The sequence below is a fragment of the Lissotriton helveticus genome, chromosome 5_1, assembly GCF_964261635.1.
Source record: "Lissotriton helveticus chromosome 5_1, aLisHel1.1, whole genome shotgun sequence".
Taxonomy (NCBI): domain Eukaryota; kingdom Metazoa; phylum Chordata; class Amphibia; order Caudata; family Salamandridae; genus Lissotriton; species Lissotriton helveticus.
The window spans coordinates 455,094,507-455,118,131 of record NC_136065.1 but is presented as its reverse complement, the minus strand read 5'-3'; the positions used below and the strand labels follow the sequence as shown (position 1 = coordinate 455,118,131).

The 23,625-nt window shown below is 39.3% G+C and overlaps 1 protein-coding gene across 1 annotated transcript in view; it reads right to left on the bottom strand.

Annotated features, from left to right (window-relative positions):
- Positions 1 to 23,625, bottom strand: part of LOC144752490 (uncharacterized) — an 81,623-nt gene that overhangs the window by 12,642 nt on the left and 45,356 nt on the right. The window contains exons 9-10 of the mRNA XM_078640403.1: positions 20,241 to 20,356; positions 1,809 to 1,940 (exon numbers count right to left, since the gene is read on the bottom strand). Of these exons, the coding sequence (XP_078496529.1) occupies positions 1,809 to 1,940; positions 20,241 to 20,356 (248 nt within the window). The remainder of the gene's footprint in view (positions 1 to 1,808; positions 1,941 to 20,240; positions 20,357 to 23,625) is intronic.

The following is a 23,625-nucleotide window of genomic DNA, read 5'->3' as shown; positions in this document are numbered from 1 at the left end:
CAAATCTCCACTCTTAAAGGTACCTGTTTTGAGATCCTAAAAATGATCGGGAAAATCCTCTGGCTTATTCCGGACTGCCAAAAAAAACTGGCGGACCAAGCCCTTGTGGCTCCTAGACTGGACTATTACAACATCCTTTATTTGGGGTCTTTCAAGAGGAGCATAAATATGCTTCAGAGGGTGCAAAAGGCGGCAGAACGTATGCTGTTGAACATCCCCAAATTTGCCCCACAGGGCGAGCCCTGGAAACACTTCACTGGCTCCATATTGAGGAAAGGATATCCTTCAAAGACCTATGTTATGTTCACAGAATATTACAGGGCAAAGGTCCAAGAATACCTTCTTCCGATGATCTGACCACACCATCCTATGCGCTGTTTAAGATCTACTGGGACAGGACTTGTCGGTGTCCCCAAATTTAACAGAAACGTTTTGGTGGTAGCTCGTTTAGGTTCCTTGCATCCAAACAGTGGAACTTAATTCCCTCACATCTCAGACTGGAGCCCTCTGAAACAGCTTTCTGAAAACACCTTAAAACCTGGTTATTCAGAAAAAGTCTAAATCAACAGTAGTGTCCACCCAGCTTTCTTTTTAACTATCTCGGTCCTGTCGGAATTCAGCGCGGGGACACTCAGAACTGGAGTAACCAGGCGCTATACAAGCTTCCAACATAACATAACGTAACACACACACACACCCACACAAACAGACACACAACCTTCCAAATGTGCCTCCCTTTCAATCAGAAGCTGACGGAGGGTCGTGCCACAAATGCAGGTGGTCAATCACTGTTTGAGACTGGCCCAATGCCTATATTAGTGCGATGCAACTGTTTCTCTAGTTTCTCTAGTATGTACTGACTGCCATGAGTGATGTGGGCTGAAGTCTGCAGGTTCCCGTCTCTTCACCCAAATCACTATTGGGAGCAGCGCTGGCATGTCATTTCTGTATGGGCATCAAGGAATGGATAAACTGTAAACTTAAACTAGCCCTGCAAAATATCATAATGCCAGCAGCATATTGCACCAAGTGGGCACAGGGACAAGGGCAACACTGTTAAGTGTTGTTGGGGAAGGATGGTCTCCCTCAATGGTGTTTTTTTCGAAACGGGCACAAATGCTTAATTTTAGAGGAACTTTTTACAGCACATTCTCTGAAATGTATAGACAAAAATATGCATTTTACAGACATTTGCAAACAGCAACTCATACACATATTAATATGTCAGGGTCTGGCAGAGTACATATTCTCCTCACTCCCAATCCCCGTCCCCTTTCCCCTAACCACGTGAAAGGGATTGCCAGCAGAATTTCTTGGCTTATTACCAAAAGTGTGCCTATGGTGCCATAGGTCTCTGATGACAATTTGTCGTAAGCAGTACTAAACACAAATTGAGCTTAGGGCAATAAGTCGTTTTTAGAATTTACTAGGTTAATCAAAATTAATTGTTTTTTCCAAAGTGCTTACATTTATAGTTGAAAGAGGTAGATTTAATTAAATGTGTATATGAAAATTGCATACCTTAGTTGCAAACGGAGTAGTCAAAAGGTAAGAATTGTAATGTTGCACTTTTCGGTAAATATAAATATTTGTAATAACAGTCTAATTTATTCTTGAAGCTGAGAAATGTATTATTTTAGAAAAGAAACAGAAAAGTCTTTATGCTCAGACAAAAAAAAATGCCAGTCTAACTAGCTAAAAATGAAATGCTCCTCTATCTCTCTTTTCTTCTCTCTTGTTTCTCGTTCTGATATATTATTAAGGGCATTAAATTCCTTCACATTTTTCTGTCCTATTCCGATAAATACCTGTAAATGTTTGATGGACTCTGTCAGTATCTTTCTTCTCTCTTCATGCTCTAGTGAAATGGGGGTTTCTGGGACTTGCATGCCCGATTGGAGTTCCATCACATGTCGCTGTATATTTTCCATTGCGGAGAGCTGATACGAAAGGAACTCAGTTACTATTACACAGAATGTAATACACTTTAATATGTTATTGAATGCTGGAAATACAGGGAATTTAAACAAAATACCATATTTGCCATCAACTTAGTTTACTGAGCCTGGTTTTGATACCAAGAGAATAATTAAAGGCAACAAAAGCATTCCACCTTCACTGAGTACATTGGGTTGTTGTGGGATATAGGCCAACCATCACTGAAATGGTGACAGAACAATGTTCCTGCACCAAGCTTTAATTGATAAATACCTTTAAATGGGCCATTATTCCTGTGGTAAATGCAATATATGTAATCTCACAAAAGGCACTAGGAAGCTTGATCTAGGTTTACCAAAGAGATAGCAAAACAGGAAATATACCAACTGTGACACTAACAGAGTCATCTACATGATTACTTGCCCCATGAAATGAAGTACATAGGGATGACAATACGTAAGGTCCGGATATGGATTGTGGAGCACCGGAGTAATGTATGGTGTGCTAGAATTACAACTAAATTGAGCCACAACTACATCACGTGAGGTCATACAGTCATGGATTTTAAGTGGAAAGTCACAGAACAGTTGAAACCAGGTACAAAGAATGCAGAGGAAAGTTCAAAGGTGGTTTTTCCACCTTTCAACAAGTAAAACAGGACTGGACGTTGAAATACCATAGGGCAGCCTGAGTGGGCAGTACTGGAGTGCATACTCACGATTGGTGAATAAACAGAAAAGAATACATAATGTCTCGTACCTCCAGGAAGTATTAGATGCAAACTAGGCTATCTCCTTAATCTCGTTCACATGAGCCGGGGATGCATGTAGGTTGATGTCATAGGTGTCACCAACCTGGATGACCAGTCCTATGGGAGCAGGAAGTCCCTCACATGAGCATGTAATAAATAGCCCAAATGACTACACAATGATGTCAATAGATTGACAAAAGGGCCACTCACATGCAACATGAAAGTGGGAGGAGACATTCCCACAAGACCATAAGACCAGCGGCTGCATGCGGATAGTTGCAAACTGCCCAGCGAGAACCATTGAGCCTGTAGGGTGCGTGCGCGCTCCTCCGTGCAGTCATGCTGGCTGGAGCACACAGTCCCTTGTCTGAAGCACGCACACACCATGATACAGCACAGAGAGACCATCAAACAGCAAAGGTTTTTTCTCGACTAGGGTTTTCAGCTTGGACCCTGTAATCTTTGGATTCACTGCAATTTCGCCTTAGGCTCAAGAACTGACTGTAAGGTAGATTTTCTGTAGGGAGCTCGGGAGGAAGCTTAATAGGTTGTTCCTTTCAGTTCGTTTCGGTTGGGTTACAGATTTCAACTTCCCCCCTTCCATTGTGATTTTCACGTCAAGAAATACCATTTACATGCTGCTCATGGTGAAAGTGAATTTGAGGTTACGGTTGCACGCATTGAGCCAATTGATAAAGGATGTGGCCATGTGTGACTGTCCCCCTACAACACCACTAGCACATCATAAATATACCTTTTCCATGTCACTATCCTTGATCTAAAAGCATTGATCTTATTCAGTACAAACTTTGATTCAAAGTTATGTACATACAGAACCTCCAGGCTCGGAGCAAAAACACTGCCCATAGAGGTCCCGTGGGTCTGTAGGTACAGCTGATTCTCAAACTGAAAGAAGTTCTTGCAGAGGGGCAATCAGGCACACTCAAAGACAAAGTGTCTAGGTGTGGCATATCTCCACTCTTCCAAGAACAACACCTCTTCTAAAGCCTATAAGGTTTCCATTTTTGGGAGGCTCGCATAAAGGCGTTTGATGTCTAAACCAAACAGGAGTTGCCTACATGCATCAAAGTCCAAGTCCTCAATCAATCTCAAGAGATCTTTTGGATCTTTAAGATAAGTCAGAGTCTTCTGGACTATAGGTTTCAGATAGAAGTCACAGAAGCATGATGTGGGTTCTAACACTGACCCTATCCCTTAGACTACAGGTCTCCCTGGTAGGAGGATCATATTTTTATGGATCTTGGGAAGGGTATAAAAGTAGGTGGTAACTGGATGGTGGTACACCAAGAATTCTGCTCCTCATATTTAGAGACAAACCCCCTATCTCTGCTCCCTCAACCATACATTTAATCTCATTGCAAAGGGCTTCTGTGGGGTCAGTTTCAAGGGGTTGGTATTTCTTACGGTCACCCAACAGTCTTAAATATTTAGTCCAATGATCATCTTTTTTCAAATGACTACTGCCCCACCCTTATCTGCCAGTTTGATTGCAATATCTCGATTGTTCTTGAGCTCCGTTAAGGCATCCCTTTCAATTCTCAGGAGATTGTCAAATCGTTTTGTTGTATGCTATTCCTCAATCTCTTTGAATACTGCCTGCTCAATGTAAGTATTTTAGGGGGTGTGCTCATAGTCAGTGGACAGAAGGTGGGCTTTATCCTAAGGCCTGTGTCTCCCTGATTCTGTGTGTATGATTTGTTCTTGAGAAAATGTTTGCGCCTTACTGCTCAGAAAAACTCATGTAACTCTTTATGCAATTTGAACTGATTCGCCAATGGTGTGGGTACATACCCCAGCCCTTTGTTTAAAATCTTTTTTTGAGATTTCGTCAGAGATTTGCCACGGAGGTTCACTCCTAGTTCGCACTCGTACTTGGGTCCATTGGGGACATGCTCTGAGTGTGCACTCTGGGTTCCTCATCTTCCCATGAGACCTGCAACAACCTTCTCTACCCTTTTGTGGTGCCTGGGCTTTTCGTTAAAAAATGCCTGATATGGTGTGGATATCGCTGCCGTCCAGCCTAATTGCAAGAAACTGGTCAGCCCATATATAGGACTGAATGTACGAAAAACTTATTAAAGATTGAGTTTATTTTACAAAAACCCCAAAACAAACAAACTGAATTGTAGAGTAGTCAGAACCCATTTGTGCTAAATCTGTGTTTGTGGTGTCATTTTGACTGTGTGAATATTTTTGTCGTAAGACTGTATAGAAAATTTTCCCCTTTATTTTCGCTATGTCTTTCGGACTAAACATTAGTGGAATCGAGTTGAACAGAAAGGTGATTTTGGGCAAGATGACCATCTTGATTAAATTTACTCTCCCAAAAATATTCAACTGGAGACCTGACCAATGTTGTAAGAGGCCACATATCTCCTTATAGATTCTATCTACATTTATTTTAGATAACTCCGTGATGTCTTGAGCCAGATGTATTCCGAGATATCTCATGCGTGATTTTACCTCCGGAAGCACCACCTCCTGATTCCACTGCATGATCTCCGTCTTTTCTTTATTTATTTTATAGCCCGAAATAGCCCCAAAAGCTTCTGCCTGGTCAAAGAGTCGGGGGATTGCCTCTTCTGGGTTAGAAGTAAACATTAAAAGATCATCTGCATATAGAGCGAATTTTAAAGACAATTCTGCAATATTAAAGGGTTTAATCAGACGATCTGATCTTAGCCGAATAACAAAGGGTTCAATGTACAAATTAAACAATAACGGAGAAAGGGGACACCCCTGCCTGGTACCACGTGATATTGTCACCCAATCTGTGAGGAGACCATTAACAAGAATTTTTGCCTTGGGATTAGAGTAGAGTGCTCTAATTGATGTTATAAAATTTATCGAGATACCAAATCCGGATAGTGCCTCCCATAGATAAGACCAATTAACTTGGTCAAATGCCTTAGCCGCATCAATGGCTACAATAGTCAGGGGGAGTTTCTTGTCAGTGGCAACATCTATATCAGCAATGGCCTGGAAGGTCAGTTCGTTCAATTGGCTACCCGGCATAAAGCCCCTCTGATCCTCGTGCACCACAGTTTTAATAACTCTGGCCAATCTCGCTGCCAAAACCCCCGCAATGATTTTATAGTCTGTATTTAGCAGCGAGATCGGCCTGTAAGATTCGATGACCAGAGGGTTCTTATTAGGCTTCAAAATCAGGGTGACTGTAGCTTCTGACCAGGTGTGTGGAGTAATCTCTCCTGTCAGGTGTACTTTATTAAACAGAGTCATAAGAATAGGAACGACTATGTCGGCGCCTAGTTGATATATTTCAACCGGGAGCCCATCAGGGCCGGCTGCTTTTCCTTTGGCCATCTTTTTTATCTGGTTGTATACCTCTCCCTCTTTAATAGCTGAACTCAAAAAGGCACTATCTGTCTCTGATAGCTGAGGTATCTCCAGCTGCTTAAGCCAGTCTACAGCTTCTTGAGTTGAGGAATCATTATTCTCTGTATAGAGATCTTGCATAAAGAGTTTAGCTTCCTCCGAGATCTGAGTGTTGTCATACGATAGAGCCCCCGTAACATGCAGATTTAATCCTTTTATTTGATTTCTGACTCTATCCGACCTAGTCTTCCAAGCAAGAAGGCGTCCACATTTTTCTCCGTAGGAGAAATTTTGTAATTTACTAGCATCCCACCTGTCTATAATTATTTTGTCTAAATTTGCCTGGTACTCGGGTTTTAAACCATCTAGCTCCCTCTGTATAGTAGCCAAGTTAGTCTCCTGGTTCAATGAGGCTCTCTGTAGCTCCTGTTCTTTTTGTTTTATTATAAGGAGAGAGTCTTCATCTGCTTTTCTGTTGGCCTTATTTCTCTTTATCGTAAAGGTGGTTAGGAGCCCCCTCAGGTAGGACTTAAAGGCCTCCCAGACAATTTGGTCGGGTGCAGTACCACTATTGAACCCAAAGTATTCGACTACCAGCTTGACTAGATCCTCTTTTACATCATCTCTTTGGAGGATTGTTCTATCAAGGGTCCATCTTCTTCCTTGTTTCCCCTGTGTAAGCTTAATCGTTATTTCTACCATTGAGTGGTCTGATAACAGGGCTGGGATGTATAATATGGAATCGACCGCTGAAAGTAAATTCTGCTCCACCAAAAAGAAGTCTATTCGTGAGTGGTGCCTGTATCTATGACTGAAAAAAGAATAGTCCCTTCTTTTGCCATTTTTAATCCTCCACACATCTAATAGATTATGGTCTTTCATGATATTTTTAGCTCCGTTTTTGATTTATGTGGAGGGGTAAACGTGGCCCTAGAAGTGTGATCTAAAGTAGCATCAAAGACCAAATTGAAATCACCCCCCAAGATAACAGGCATGTTTAGGTCACAGAGACTAGATTTGAGACTTATCAGAAATTCTGGGGAGTCTCGATTAGGCCCGTAATATACTGCGCAGGCCAGTCGAGATCTATCTACGACTAGGGACGTGGTCAACCATCTGCCCGAGCAGTCAGTCTCATAATTCTCTACTCTAATCCCACTATTGGCTCGGATTATCATCGCCACTCCTCTAGTATTTCCCTTTTGGTTGGAGCAGAGAAGATCTTGAATCCATTTTTGATTTTTAAAAGCTAACTTACATAAAATACAGGGGAAAATTGGTTCCTTCATCTGGAACTCGAAGTTATCAAGAATCTCCTGGAAAAAGTTGAGAAGAAAATTAAAATCAGGAGGCTTAGCTTTGCCAGATATACTTATCTATTGCCATTCCTTTCATTTTAAAAACTTTAGATTATTGGCAGATAGGGCTGACAAATCATCTTTAGGCCGACTGTTTCAGGCATTATTGCATGGCATACCGCAGGGGCATGAATACTTTTTATTTAAGTTTGGCGACCCTAGGTTCTACAAAAAAGTGAGATTAAAGATCTTGGGTACGGCTCTGAAAAACTGGATATTCCTTAGAAGAAAGTTGGGAATTCCTTACTATGCGCCCCAGGCTCCGATATGGGATTCTCTGGGAACACCCGAGTGCCTTAAAGATCAGTTATCACGTCCCCTCAGATTAGCAGGGATAATGTATTGGCAGGATCTACAAAACAACTCACAGCTTATGGACTGGGAATCCCTTTCTAGATTAACAGGGGGAACACCTACTAGGTTTAAATATTATCAGCTTTCAGCCTGGTGGGCCACTATACCATGGGTTTTCAATACTTCAAATCCAAAGTTCGATCTAGTAAAAAGAAAGGGGGGATGGAAAAAAGAGATATCTCACTGGTACTGGGCTATGTTGGAGGCAGAGGGAGTGACAGAGTTAGAAATTCAAAAGTTGTGGTGTGGTGCTGCGGGCTTGGATCATGATAACCTGAAAGACTTGTGGGCAGACTCCTTTGTGATGTTAAACTCTGTGGTTAAGTCCGCCCTCCTCAAAAGGAATCACCTCTTCACTCTATACAGAGTATACCTATCACCGAAAAAACTAGTCAAAATTACAAGCCTAGAATATGGTTGCCCAAGATGCAAATTTCCTGCCGCTGATGATCTTCATATGTTCGCAGAATGCCCAATGCTCATAGAATACTGGCCAAAAATAGAAGAGTTCTTGGCTGAGGTACTGGGAATACGAATTGTGGTTACTCCAGGACAATTCTGTTTGGGCTAGTCGCAGAATACCATCCGAATGACATGGCGGATAAATTTATTTTCTATGTGATGATCTTAACAAGATGGGAAATATGTAGATCCTGGAAGGACGTAAAACCCCCAACTTATCCAGATTCCCTGAAATATGTCATCTATATCAGCAAATCGGATATGGCTTGTGATAGCACTAGCAATGATAAGATCTGGGCGGCCCTTGTGGCATGGCGGAACAGATGAGGATATTCCAATGATTTCACCTGGGTACTGTTGGGACTTTTTCTCCAATCCAATAAAGGGCTCCCTGGTTAAAGAGGACTGGAGTGGATTAAGCAAACAGTATAAGCTAGAGGGGTTTCCCCTTTCTCTCTCTCCTTAGGGCTGGGCACCGAAGGCGGAACATCTTAAACATAGGAGAGAGGGGGGGTTCCCTACCTAGAATACCCATCTTTGGTATATGAGGAATACAAAAAAAACCACACAAAAAACTGTATAGAAAATGACCTTAGTGTGTAATGCCTGTGGGTGGCTATTACTTCTACCTAGGCCCTAAACACCATTTTGTGAAACTTAGTTTAAAAATAAAAAAGTTTGATATTTCATAGGATAGTCAATGATGCTATTATTACTTTCAGGTAATGCTCAGGTAATGTATGTCAACATATCATTATTAGTTATAAAAAAACGTCATTATAAAAGAATATCATTTTAAAAATCGAGTTTCACAGATATCGTATCATTGGGTTTAGATTTTCTATTATTAACTCTAAGGAGCCTAACTATTTCTCATCACAGTACTTAAAGAACAGTGTGAGTCATATATGAGAAACAAGCAACTTCACAAAATCTTTAAATTTAACATAAAAGTTAGTTATTGTCCCTTGTTATTCTTTACGGGTATGGCTAGGGTTCAGAGCCATGTGGATTACTGGAAACTAATTAGAACATTGAAGGGGAGAATTACAAACATTTTGCGCTGGGTTAGCTTCATAAAAGTGACACTAACCAGTGCAAAATGTTTTTTTTTTGCTATTTACTTTCCAGCGCAAAAAAAGTTCCCTCTCAGCCGAGGGGGCGTTACATGGGTAGAACATGGCCGTTCCCATGCAACCACCCATGCCTTTTGATGCAAAACCATATATACAAAGATTGGTAGACATGGTTTTGCGCCAAAATGTAAAACCCCTTCAAAGGAGACTCTAACAGGAAAAATGCTTAACTTTCTCTGTGCTTTTGTGACTTTGCATGTGTGCTGCACAATGCAGCACACATACAAAGTGGGAAACGCTTTCCGTCGTGTCTAGGCATAGTATTTTGTACAAGAAGGGTCCCCTCCCTGTACAAAACCTATGTTAGACTCATGCACACACCCTTGTGCTATGGAGCTAAGGTGTGTGCATGGCGCACGACCACTGAAAGGGGAGAGAGAGCAATATTTCTGAAGATGTGGCCCTCTAATGCTCTTTCCCTGTTGCGCAATGCAGTACAGCCTCGCGGGGTGGCTCTGCTGCATTGCTTGACATTTTTGTAAATCTCCCCCAAGTCCTCCTGCCTTTTCCTTGTAGAGTTCTTGCAGTATGTGACTATACTTCACAGTGCTGAATTTTCAGCCACTACCTTTAGGCAGTTGCCCACACATCTGCAACACTAATGACTTTCAATGTGAGCACATATTTTGAGACACTTGAAGCAGGGCCAAGTTTAATGCTGGTGCATCTGGTGCGACAATCGTTTTTGCCCCCCCCCCCAGCTATCCACAAAAAATACATATCTGTTCTTTGCAGCAGGCATATTAACCCTCTGTGCTACTTTACAGCGAGTCAAAACTGCCACTAGGCAAAACTACGATTTCTCTCTTTTTCTCGCAGGAACATTAAACACAAAAGTGATTTCGACAATTTTATTGTTGCCTGAAAGCTGGACGCACAAGAAACTCTGCAACCCCCCCCCCCCAGATGTCAGTGTCCCCCCCTCCAAGTCAGCGCCCTGAGGGGCCACATCCCTCACACTGCCTCAAGGCCAGCCCGGTAGTGCAGCCATCCTCCAACAGGAGGGAGATGTTACTAATTAGGGAAAAAGGCTTACAACAGTACTGTCCAAACCATCAACTGCAGGAACAGAAAGGTAAACGGATGTATGACGTTACTCCGCATACCGTTACAACTACCTACCATTACAATGCGACCATTACAACGCATACCATTACAACGCATAGCGCTTTGGGGTGCTGGATAGTGGTAAGTATAATTTACTATTCTAACTCCAGTCCCCGTGGACCCTAGGGAAGGTGTTGGATAGTAAATGATACCATTCCCTATCCTATAGCGCCCCCCAGCGCAATGCGTTGTAATGGTATGCGTTATAAAAGTCGCGTTGTAATGGTAGTGCGGAGTAACGAATGCGTTGTAACAGGTGCATACCAAGGTAAACTAGCAGGCAAATAGCTGCCCAGCCCAATGCACATTGATCCCTAAAAAATGCCTGTTAATGACGTAGTGAGAGCTCTTCAAAGAGGATACATCTACCTGGAGTCATTGAGTAACACCCTTTATGTTGTCTGAGACCATAACATACTGAAACAAATAAGATGAAACACCCAGGAACTAAACTAAAACCTGTGAGAAAACAGCACAATACAAAAAGATGTGCAATAAAATATACACAGAAGTTCAATACTCTGCTAGGATACCAGTTTACACTTGCTATCTAGGCACGATGACATTTCCTACCATAACAACCCAGGAGAATGTGCAGCATAAACCACTGTCTTAACACGCCACAATAAAAGAAACATCAATATGAGGAAGTAGAAGGCAATCAGTCTGATTCCCATAAGCGATGACCTGTATACTGGGTTTGCAGTAAATAACCAAAACAAGAACCACTGGAAATGTGAATCAATATAGGTAGATCTCGTGGCAATGGATATGTATTTGTGCGGAAGTATAGAACGGTATAATAATATTGGATAATAATATTGGAGTGGGATAAAGGTCAGGTGAAAGTTGCACTGTCAAGCCAGACCTAAAATGCATGTAGGTTAATGGTTACCCTCCAAACATCTGTGCTGTTGCCAGGCAAAAAACAACATACATGGTCTGCTTATCTAAGACACTTTATTAGCATTATAATGTTATCTGCGTACCTCTGAAATTTCAACCTCAGACAGCTGGATAAATTACCTAAATGATCATAGCTGCATGGAGGGCAAACACTTTTTCTTAGAAGCACACAGCTTCTGCCCAATCAAGACATGTATTTCTGGCTCCCAACATCTGGGCAGAGCCAAAGCCCTTCTCTAGTGATGCATATATATTTGTCTGCTGATAGCTGCCTGCACTGTCCAGCCAGACCATAAAAAGGAGTATTACAAGGAGTGGAGTGGTGATATGGCAGTGGCACTGCAATAAAAACAAGCATTGGCAATGTCAATAGGTCTCTCATTTGAGAGAGTAAGAGCTGTTGTCGTTTCTGTTTGGAGTGGAGTCAATGTATGTGGTTTAGAGTGGAATTATGTGGGTTGGATTGGAAATTTTAGTTGTGGAATTTTGTGGTGTAGAGTGGATTTGTGTAGGGGAATTATGTGACATGGTGGATGGATTGAGGTGAGAGCTGCACAGAATAGATTTACAGGAAGACAGAGAGTGATAGGTAGTTTCTGCATAAAGGTGTGGATGAACTCCAGATAGAGGAGCAGAAAGAGTGTGTGAGACAGAGAGAAAGAATGGAAAAGCAGGCGACAGCCACTTAAAGAGTGAGTGCCTGTGTATGCAGTAGACACCCTAAGAAGAGGGGGAGAGCATGGGATTGAGGGACGGAAACCTTACAAAGGCACAGGAAAGAAACTGTGTTCTTAGACCTTCAGTCAACCACATGAGAGAGGCAGGAAGTGTGCATGAGAAAGCAAGAGAGAGGGGTGTGAGAGTGTACGAGAGAGAGAGAGGGGCTGGTTGTACGAGAGAGAAAGAGGGACTGGTTGCTCTTCCCAAAGAAACCTTATTAATTTCAGAGTAAGGCAGATGTTCAGAAAGGTGAACACCCTAAATATCGAATTTGAAATATCGACTGGCCAGAATATCGAATCAAAAATATAGAGATGCCAGAATATCGAATTACCAAAATATAGTTGGATAGAATATCGAAATTGAGGTAAGAAATATCGATTTCCAAAATATCGAATTTAAAATATCATTTTCCATAATATCGATTTTTTTATTGTTATGTATGCTAGTATATGTGTTAAAATTATATTTTTTTTTTGTAATGTATGTTTAATTTTTTTAAAGTAATGAATGTTATGTTATTTAATTCTTGCGTAATTTAATTCTGTAGCGGGTTGTGGGTTTGTAGGGGAATGGGGTGGCAAGTAGTTTAACTATCGTAAATTAAATATACATGTTTATGAATTATTATTTCTTTTTAATTTAATTTTGCGTTTAGTTCTCGAGCGGGTTGTGGGTTTATAGGGGAATAGGGTGGGAAGTAATTTAATTGTAATTAAGTCAATATTTATTTTTATTTATATGTATTGATAATTAATTGATTGTTAATTAATTATTAATTGGTAATTATTTGTTATTAATTGTGAATTGATTTTTATTAATTGATTGATTAATAATTATGTTAATTGTATTATTTATTATTTGGAGCGGGTTGTGGGTTTATAGGGGAATAGGGTGGAAAGAAATTTAATTGTAATTAAGTAAGTATTTATTTTCATTTATTTGTATTGCTAATTAATTTATTGATAATTAATTATTAATTGGTAATTACTTTTTATTAATTGGTAATTCATTTTTGATCATTCATTAATTGATAATTATGTTAATTGTATTAATTTATTATTTGGAGTGTGTTGTAGGTTATAGGGGAATAGGGTGTGAAGTCATTTATTTGTAATTAAGTAATTATTGAAATTATTGTGTATTGAATAATTTATTGTTAATTAATTATTAATTGGTAACATTTTTATTACTTATTACATTTTTGGTATTGAAACTTAATTGGTTGATAAATAATTATTAATAGGTAATTACTTTTTAATAAATAATATTTATTCATATTTATAATTAATTATGAAATATTTTGTGATTGGTAATTCATTTTAATTATTTTGTTATTGCTATTGATAATTAATGTACTTATTTAAATATAAAATCATTACTTTCCCTACTGTTGCACTCTCTGGAGTGGGAATAGTAATTTGTACCCCTACGCTATCCAGCGCTTTCCCTACTTTTGCACTCACTGGAGTGGGAATAGTAATTGTTACCCCTACGCTATCCAACGCTTTCCCTACTGCTGCACTCATTGGAGTGGGAATAGTAATTTTTACCCCTACGCTATCCAATGCTTTCCCTACTGTTGCATTCACTGGAGAGAGAATTGGAATTTTTACCCCGACGCTATCCATCGCTTTCCCTACTGTTGTACTCTCTGGAGTGGGAATAGTGATTTTTTACCCCTACGCTAAGCAATGCTTTCCCTACTGTTGCACTCTCTGGAGTGGGAATAGTAATTTTTAACCCTACGCTATCCAACGCTTTCCATACTGTTGCACTCACTGGAGTGGGAATAGTAATTTTTACCCTCCCTCTATCTAACGTTTTCCTTACTGTTGCACTCACTGGAGTGGGAATAGTAATTTTTACTCCAACGCTATCCAACGCTTTCCCTAGTGTTGCACTCACTGGAGTAGGAATAGTCATTTTTACCCCTACGCTATCCAACGCTTTCCCTACTGTTGCACTCACTGGAGTGGGAATAGTAATTTTTACCCTCCCTCTATCCAACACATTCTTTACTTTTGCAATTGTTGGAGTATGAATACTAATTGTATTCCCTTAGCTATGTTTTTAATTTTGTTATATTTAATGTAGAATACATTATTAATTAACATAAAAAGTATTATTTAATTATTTATATATTATTTATGTTTATATTTAGATAATAGGTTTATTTATATATATGTAAATATATTTGTAATTATGTTTTAAGTATTTTATAATTAGGATTAATCATTATTTTATAATATTATTAAGTAAATATGTATGTTAAAAAAATCTTTTAACATTACATTTATTATTTTAAGCTTTTTTACATTATTTTAACTACGTTTTATTTAATTGTGTTTATTATTTAATTACTTTTATATTATTTTTAATACATTAAAAAAATCGATATTTTAGTTAACTATATTTGGCTCAAATCATGTATGGAGCGTGTTGCACCCTTTGGGAGCACAGAACCCATGCTAGGTTGACGCAACAGATGCGAAAGCTATAGAAACAAGCTGTCACTTGAAAGAGATCTGTTTAGTGCTTACTGTACAAGTGTCAAATTAAAGCATGCATTAATAATTTAAAACGTAAAAAGGTGAGATCAAAGGTACTCCTAATTTCTTGATCCTTAACAGCATTCTTCAACTCAAAACACACCTATTCCCCAAAGACTGATTTCTGATCCACCAATCTTGTGGATCCTACACATCACCGTAGTCCTTAGCGCCGTAATATCCCCAGGGATGAATGTTGTGCTCTATAAATATTAAATAAATTAAATTACATTTTTTGGAATCTAACACACCTTACAACAAAGAGAGCAGACAGGGCTTGCTTTAGGTCGGTGCGACCCGTGCAGCCGAACATACAGCTTACTTTGGTGGAAGGCGCCGTGTTTAAAAATAACTTTTGGTTTCAAAGCGCATGAATTTCCTTGTGCATCGAGCAGTTTTCAGGCAGCAATTAAAATGTCAAGATAACTCTGGTGGTCAATGTTCCTACCTGTGAACGATCTGAATTTTGTCTAGTGGCAGTTTAAACTCATCGTAAAGTAGTACGGAGGATTAATGTGCCTGCTGTAAAGAACATGTACCATGCAGATCACAGAACTAAGGGGCATATTAGCAAGAACCCCGTTCAAATTATCGCCATTTTACCAGCAGGAAACTGTCGCTAAAACAGTGATAATGGGCTTGCTAATATGCCTTATAGAATTCCAATAGAACCCCCGGGTAGATGTGCAGGACATCTAACCTGGGCTTCTATTGGAATTCTATAACGCATATTAGCAAGCCCATTATCGCCGTCTTAGCAGCAGTTTCCTGCCGCTAAAACGGCGATAATTTTAACGAGGTTCTTGCTTATATGCCCCTGAGTGTCAGTGAATTATGAGTAGCACATAAAAAAAATTAAATGTATGTTAGAGAGTGGATATGGAACGAGGAGGGGCACTGTTGGAGGGGGATAGTGAGGCAATACATGAAGAAGGAGTGCATTGGGGGGGTGCCACAAATGATTGTCGCTCCAGACTCCATCATCGGTAAAGGCATCCTTGACAGCAAGACACGAACCCTTTCAGACTAAGCATCGTAGAAATTAATCTTTAGGCCCCCAGTGAGACTCAATAAATGTGCAAAAGTTGTGTGATCTAATCACTAAAAGAATTGCCATAAAACCAATTTGAATAAATTGGCTGCACTTCACAGTTGTACAAACTGTAGTTTTAGTGGTTTACTCACCTGAGAGAGCAAAGGGACTAGATAACGGCTTGAACACTCTGCAACTTGACAGAGAAGGAATAACCGTGAAATGATGGTTCGCAGTAACCTTATGCAACAAGAGATCTATTCACGGAGCTGCCTGAAGACCAATAACAAACCCGCTTTTGTAAACTTTTCAAGCAAGACGTAGAGGTGTCAGCTCTCTTTCTTGGATGCCTGAAACTGGACAGGGAAAACACCTGCAGTTCTGCTAGTCCTTCAGCCTTTAGGGCTGGTGTACAAATGCGGAAAAAAAGATTTCTAGCGGGGGCTTGGAAGCATACTCCAGACAGGGCTTGAAAAACCCAGAGGCTCTCTAAATACAAAGGGGCAGATTTACAAGCCCCTTCCATAATTTTGGCACCGCTGTTGTGTCACTTTTTGTGAAGCAGCGGCGGCATAAAAATGCGGCCCATTTACAATGTGACACATCTAGGGAGATGTGTCCCGTTGAGAAGCCCTGCATCACATTATACCTGTGTCAGGTATAATGTATGTAGGGTGGGAGTTCCCAGGCAAAAAAGCCTCGTAGAAGTGACACAGTGAAATCTACAAGATTTCACTGAGCCACTTCTAGGACGCCACTGTGTCAAAACCTTATGCCTGCTTGGAGCAGGAGTACGGAGTGATGCAGCACAATGAGGATAGACCTCCCATGCATTGCTGCAGTTGCATCGTGCTTGCGACACGACTCTAGCAATGCATGACTTTTGCGCCAATCCTTGTGCCATGGTGTGCCGTATTGTAAATACTGTGCATCCATGGTGTCGCAAGGGTTTCTCAGGGTGGCACAGGGAAAGTGACGCATCTCTATAGATGTGTCACTTTCTTGTAAATCTGCCCCAAAATGCGGCCTGGGGCTAAGGAAGGGCAGCGAAGGACGGACCTGGAATGGCAGAAGCAACTGTTGCATCAGGGTCCATGTACCTGGGAGGGAGTGTTGTACTTAGGTGTGGGTGGTGTCTCTTTCTTTCTTTTGTTAATTTGTGTAAAAAATGAATTAGAAAACACCAGCACAGTGCAACCTAAGCACACATTGAACTGTGTGCGGGTAACTCAATGCATTAATGTTCTCCTGGATGACATGGAAGAACGTGAACATAATCAATGATCAAGAAAAGGAATTAGCGTTTCTCAAAACCAAAATACCTGTACATTATGGAAGTGTGCCACATCTAACACAGGTCTCAAGAAACTCCCCATATGAGTAAAAGTGTCATAATAAAGGCATCAATCAAGGAATGTTGTGTTTTTGATGTCTCCGCTCTCAAAGCGTTAATTGGAAGTATATTACCCAACAGGCTTCCCACGAGTTTCATTAAAGCAACAATACTTGCCTTGAACATGCACAATGGAGACAAACTCCTGAGATTTTTTGGCAGCTTCAATGAAATATAAAGAATTTAAATTGTATTTCTCAATTCGATTTTTGTGAGTTTTTCTTTCTCTTTTGGTATTTTCTGCAACACTTTTCTAGAACAGTTTATGAACAAGATGGAATGATTATATTAACGGTAAAGAATGTTAACGTAATTGCGTGGGAGAGAAAATTTCAAATGTAGTTTATTTGTAAAATCCAATACTATTAGGTCAGAGTGCATGTGCAAGAATTTTTTAGAAATGAAGCAGCATGTCTGACATTATGCCCATGAAACTCATATGTTTTACAAGTAATAAAATAAAATAAAAAATCAACAAAAAAGCTGAAATTGTAAGCATGTGTTTGTCTGAAGCCACTCATGATGTGACCTATGTTCAATAAATAGATCGGAGAGATACTGTTAGTTGAACTAAATACAGGTGATACAGGAAGAGAAAAATGATTATTTTTCGGGGTCTACATAAAGTTTATTTAGAGCATCTTGGTTTTGTAGTCAGGCATACATGAGCATACAGTGTGAGATCCACAGTTTTGCGATAATGAGTGCGGAACATCGGCAAAATCAAGTGTAGACTCTCGAAAGCAAAAAGGAAATAAGAACTAGAATTCGGAAAAACAAGCCCACAATAAGCCCAGCCCAGGAAAAGAAACCTGAAACAAGCCCATCCCCAAAACCTCGTTATTATGACACTAAAGGAAATTTTGACATACGTGGTTATTTATTCTCTCTTCATTAGAATTGTCTTACTTTATTTATTATCATTATTAGTATTATGATGATGATTATGTCTAATATTGTGGGACACAGAGGGAGCAGAATAGATAAGCTTCAGCAATGTCAACTTTCATCAAAACAAGTTTGATTTTCAAAGTAGATATCTAAGAGGATGCTGCGTTATATACAGAGCTGCCGGCTTTGGTACTGGGGAACTGGGCTCTCCCCTAAAAAAACATGTAGATCGTAACAAATAATAAACTTAAACAATGGCAATCAAAACCAAATAGGAATTAAACAAAATTACAAAACTATGCCAATGGTTGAAGCAATGGTTGAACTCTCTCCGTGAATGAAGCCACGTGGGCAGATGCAAAAAAAACGTGGTTGAAGCATTTGTTAAACTCTCCTTGAGAAAGAAGCCATGCGTGCTGAAAAAAGAAAAGCCACGTGGGCTACAAAAGCATTTAAATGCAGAAACTTGTACCCACTCACCTAGTTCCAAATGCCGCCAGCAGAGTGTGTTTATGTGTTTCACTCTTCAAGCACATATAACACCACATTTCAATAACACAAACGTGAGGAAAAACAAAAATAGTGTGCCGCAATAAGCATAAATGAACAGGAGTGTAGAGTACATGTAATAGGGCCTGTCGCCATGGGAGGGAACCAAGCACACAAAGGAGGGACAAATACAACCAATGCACCAATGAAAAACACACATTTCAGAACGACACAAACAATCATCAATGCAAATTGATGGGTGTGTCAAAAGCCCACAAAAGAGATACAGCATGTCAAGAGACAACGCATGTGTGCTGCCTAGGCTCATCCTAAAACAGCAAGTAAAAAGAAATGTGCAGGCTAAAGGAAGTGGTCAAACATGAAGGTGGATCTCTGTATCAGTCCTGGCTTCACTTCCTGGCCACGGTCCACCACTACACCTGTGTGAAACAATTTAATTTACACTGACTCTTTTGGTCTTCCTTGAAGCAGCGAGAGAGGGCAGAGATAAGAGTGGCAGTCAGGAAAATAGTCACGGGGGAGTATTGCATAGTGGAATGAGATGACTGCAGTGCTGAATTTGTGGTGTCACATGGTAGCTGACGCTGTGTGTGTGGGACAATGAAATTCTGGTGGTGAAATGTCCCAGAACTGAATGCAATGGCTAGATCACATGCATGAACATCATTATTAGGAGGGGGAAAGCTCCCATGCGTCTTCCTTTTGGCCCATTGTGGTGGCAATTCTAAAGGCAGCCTTGTGACGGGACGATAAATGTTAGTTCCCATAGTATACGTTCTCAAGAGCAAGAAATGTCCCTCAATCTGCGGAGGATACTAGTGTACCTGGTAGGCCCAAAACTAGAAAGCAGAGGATCTCTAATGCGTGTATCCCTCCACCACCTCGACTTATGTCCTGGAACTATATTCAATAATAGTGATCAGTTTCATGAATGACAATACTTATGGAGGCAGTACAAGTGGCTCACTCTAAATAATCAAAATAGGGAGGATATCAGCAGAGGACAGGACAAACAGCATACAATGTGCTGTTTGCTGGGTGGGCACCTGCCAGATGTGCGCAGTATCGAGGAAAAACATTCTCTAATGTAGAGAACCTCTTTATTAATGGGTTTGTTGCTGGTTAAATAATATACTCTCGTCATAGTGACTAATTCGGCACATGTAAGAGGTTGTGTGTGATTTACGAAGTGGTGAACAGCTTGGTGTAATTTGCTTATAAAGGCTTGTACATATTTGACATGTTTAATTAATAATAATATAAGAACATAATTCCCCATGGGGTTTGGTCACTCGTTAAAATGTACGTTAAAGTTTCTGATCCAATTTAAAGTATTTTTTGCTCTGTGCTGGTAATCAGGGCACGGGACACAGGACATGGAACTAGTTATAAAGTCATTAAAAATCTATGGGTATGATTCAAAGTTGGCAAATAAAAACTTTCTTATTTCCAGCAGATGTGCTAAATCTAGAGGTTAAACCACTGGTGGAAATCCCTCAAACATGCTATTAAATTACACCACCTATCATGTGGTGTTGCATTGCCATCCAACTCTAAATGAGGCACAGAGGGTATCTTTACTTTAGTCTGTATAGGGTATCTATGGACACATTTGGGCTGAGACATTTGACAAATCCTACAATCATTATTTATTTAAAAAAATGTAAGTAATTGCATGTAGTTTATTGTTTCAATTCAAATACAAGTCATATAAAGTGTACATTTACCACATTTCAAGCATGTATTGCAAAACCCCATGCCTTTCTAAGTACCTTTGATGTCCTGTTAACTTTCTTGCTTTTCAGGATAGAAACTTCCTCAGCATTTTTCCTCTGAGACGTCAAATTTTGTTCTAGTTGATTCGCCAATTCCAAAATATTTCTTGTCTCTGTACAAGGAAATATATATCTGATGTCAAAAGATTATTCAATAATGTGAAACAATTGCATGTTGGAGGAAATCATGGCTGTTGGTAAGATGTGTATATATTACTCCAAGGAGCACAAAGCATGTTGGAAATCAGAATATCATGAAATTACCCAGATTCCAGACGAATATTAAGGCCCACATTAAGACCCTTATTATGAGTAGCCCGTTAAATTCAGACCCCTGTACAAACCCCTGAGGGTTCAGAATTTTAAGTTTTTCAGAATTATATGCATCCGATAATTACTAGGTACGATCAAGAAGGTACAACTTCTGGATTGAAATCTAGGCTGGATCATTGATGGAACATTGTAGGTCAAAACTTTGAATTGTGCTCCTTTTAAGACAAGCTTTGACAACTGAGATTTGTTATCAGCGTCCTCACACTGCTATGTGTTTATGTTGTAGTAATTTGCCTGTTATAGGCTGGACAGGTTTCATCATGTAAATATAATGTATATATGGCACATTACCTATCCCTCTTTTACAACCCTCACAAAAGCACATTTACCCTGAGCATGTTATTCTCTCCCCCCAACCTGAGCATCATTTTTTCATTTTTTCAAATGCATAGACAATTGTGATGTCTTTAACAATCCATTGATGTTTTGAGAATACACTGCGTCTATTGCAGACTCTTGAAGGTGATCCTGTGAATGCTTTAATCTTTTTGCTTTGAAATTGCCACTATTGAGACCACTTTTCTACTGTACTGCAAAGACAAAATGGGCGCTCGGACATTCCGGAAGCGACGTTCGACGCATGCCCATAAGGTCAAACGACATCAGCTGAGGTAAATTGATGCCAAATGAAGTCGATTGACATCTAAATCTTCGTGAAATAGTTCTTCCACGTCAATATCAAATGAAAGTGAAGAACATGGGTGTGCCATGTCGATGTTAACCTCAGAAAAGCTTGGGTATGTTGGACTGGCCTCCTGTGAGGAAAAACACTAGTCCAAGAGAAACCGACATGACAAAGTGCTAAAGTTATTCAAACATTGTCTGAAGATCACACTAAAGGTCACTTGTTGCTCAATACCTTTCATTATCGATAGTGGTGCATCAATAAATATTATGCCTGAGTAGAAATATTATGAACTGTCTGCCGAGCCCCGACCTATGTCATCGAAAACGAAAGTGTATAAGTGGACTGCATCAACACCACTAAAAAGTCAAGGTTAATTTATGGCAACGATGAAGAATAAGAGAACAAAAGTTCAAGCACCCATTAATGTACTTCAAGGTACGCCATAAAGCAGCTGTTTACTCAGCTTAGGTTTGCAGTTCCTACTCAAGGCTAAGCAACAGTAGGGAAAGTGTTGTAATTCTGGGCTGTTCGATTTTCTATTCCCACTCCAGTCTAAGTAGCAATATGGGAAATGTTGGACTTTAGAGGGGTTTGATTTACTATTTCCACTCCAATCTAAGCAATAGTAGGAACTGTTTTGGACTTCAGAGAGGTTATATTTATTATTCCCACTCAATTGAATGCAACAGTAGGGAATGTGCTGGACTTTGAAGGGGTTAGATTTACTATTTACACTCCAGTCTAAGCTACAGTGGTGAAGTTTTTGGACTTCGGAGGGGTTAGATTTACAATTCCAATCAAATATAAATAGGAGTAGGGATAGTGTTGGACTTTTGAGAGGTTGTATTTACTGTTCCCACTCCAATTAATCAAACAGTAGAAAAAGAGTTGGACTTCAGAGCAGTTAGATTTACTATTAACACTCAAGTGTAGCAGCAGTATGGAAAGTGTTGATCTTCAAGGGGGTTAGATTTACTATTTCACTCTAATCTAAGCAACAGCAGGTAAAGTGCTGGACTTCGGAGAGGCTACACTTACTACTCCCACTCTAATGCATGCAGCAGTTAGGAATATGTTGGACTTCAGAAGGGTTAGATTTACTATTCCCAGTCCAGTCAAATTAATAGTCGGGAAAGTGTTGGACATCAAAGGGATTAGATTTACTATTCCCACTCCAGTATATGCAACAGTAGAGAAAGTGTTTGATTTCCAGAGGTTATGTTTACGATTCCCACTCCCATGCATGCAACAGTAGGGAAAAGTGTTGGCCATCTGAGGGGGTTGAATTACATTTCCCACTCCAGCCTAAGCTGTTCCCACTCCAGCCTCAACAACAGTAGGGAAAGTGTTGAACTTTGAAGAGGTTAGATTTACTATCCCACTCGCATCTAAGCAACAGTATAGAAAGTGTTGGACTTCGCAGAGGTTATATTTACTCTATCCACTCCACAGTAGGAAATGTGTTGGACTTTAGAGTGGTTAGATCTAGTATTTCATCTCCAGTGTAAGCAACAGTAGAGACAATGTTAGACTTTGAAGGGGTTACAGTTACCATTCCCTCTCCAGTCTGAGCAACAGTAGTAGGGAAAGTGGTAGACTTCAGAGGGGTTACATATCCCATTCCAACTTAAAATCAATTTTTATAAAACATTTAAATACCGAACCATGGGAAATGATTAAACCATATTCTATATATACAAAGACATACTATATAAACCAGGCAATACTAAATTAATAAACTATAACATATTCTTAAACAAATCTTTAAATTAAGTGAATTAAATGTACTTCCCCCTTCCAACCCAAAAACCACAAACACTAAAAAGAATAAAACGCTAACAAATACAACAATAATCAATAAGGTACTTCAATAAAACAATACAAATGTAAGTATTAATAAATAAACAATAAACTGTAAATATTATGTACAGTATGCACCATTATATTAATATTTTTTTAAATACAACAAATAATTCACATAATAAGGTAACAATTACAAAAATACATATTTATTTATCAATTGATCAATTAATTAAAAACATTAATTAATAAAACACCTATTTAATTTCAATAACTTCCCACCCTATTTCCTTGCAGAATCAAAAACCCACTACCAAAATATAAATTATAAAAGTATAAAAATGTAAAAGTATATTAGAAAGTAAAAATTAAAATTAAATAAATAATAGAACACTTAAACAATTTAGTTAATTAAATATATTAAAATTCCCCATCATACCCAACAACCCGCTGCTATAATATAAATTACTAACAAAAATAAAAGAATTAAGATGTACATTAAAATGAACAAATTAGGCATAATAGATAAAATGACAATTAAACAATCTACATACTTAATAAACAATTAAATATTCAAAATACATTAAAAATTAATTAACCTTAAAATTAAATTAATACATC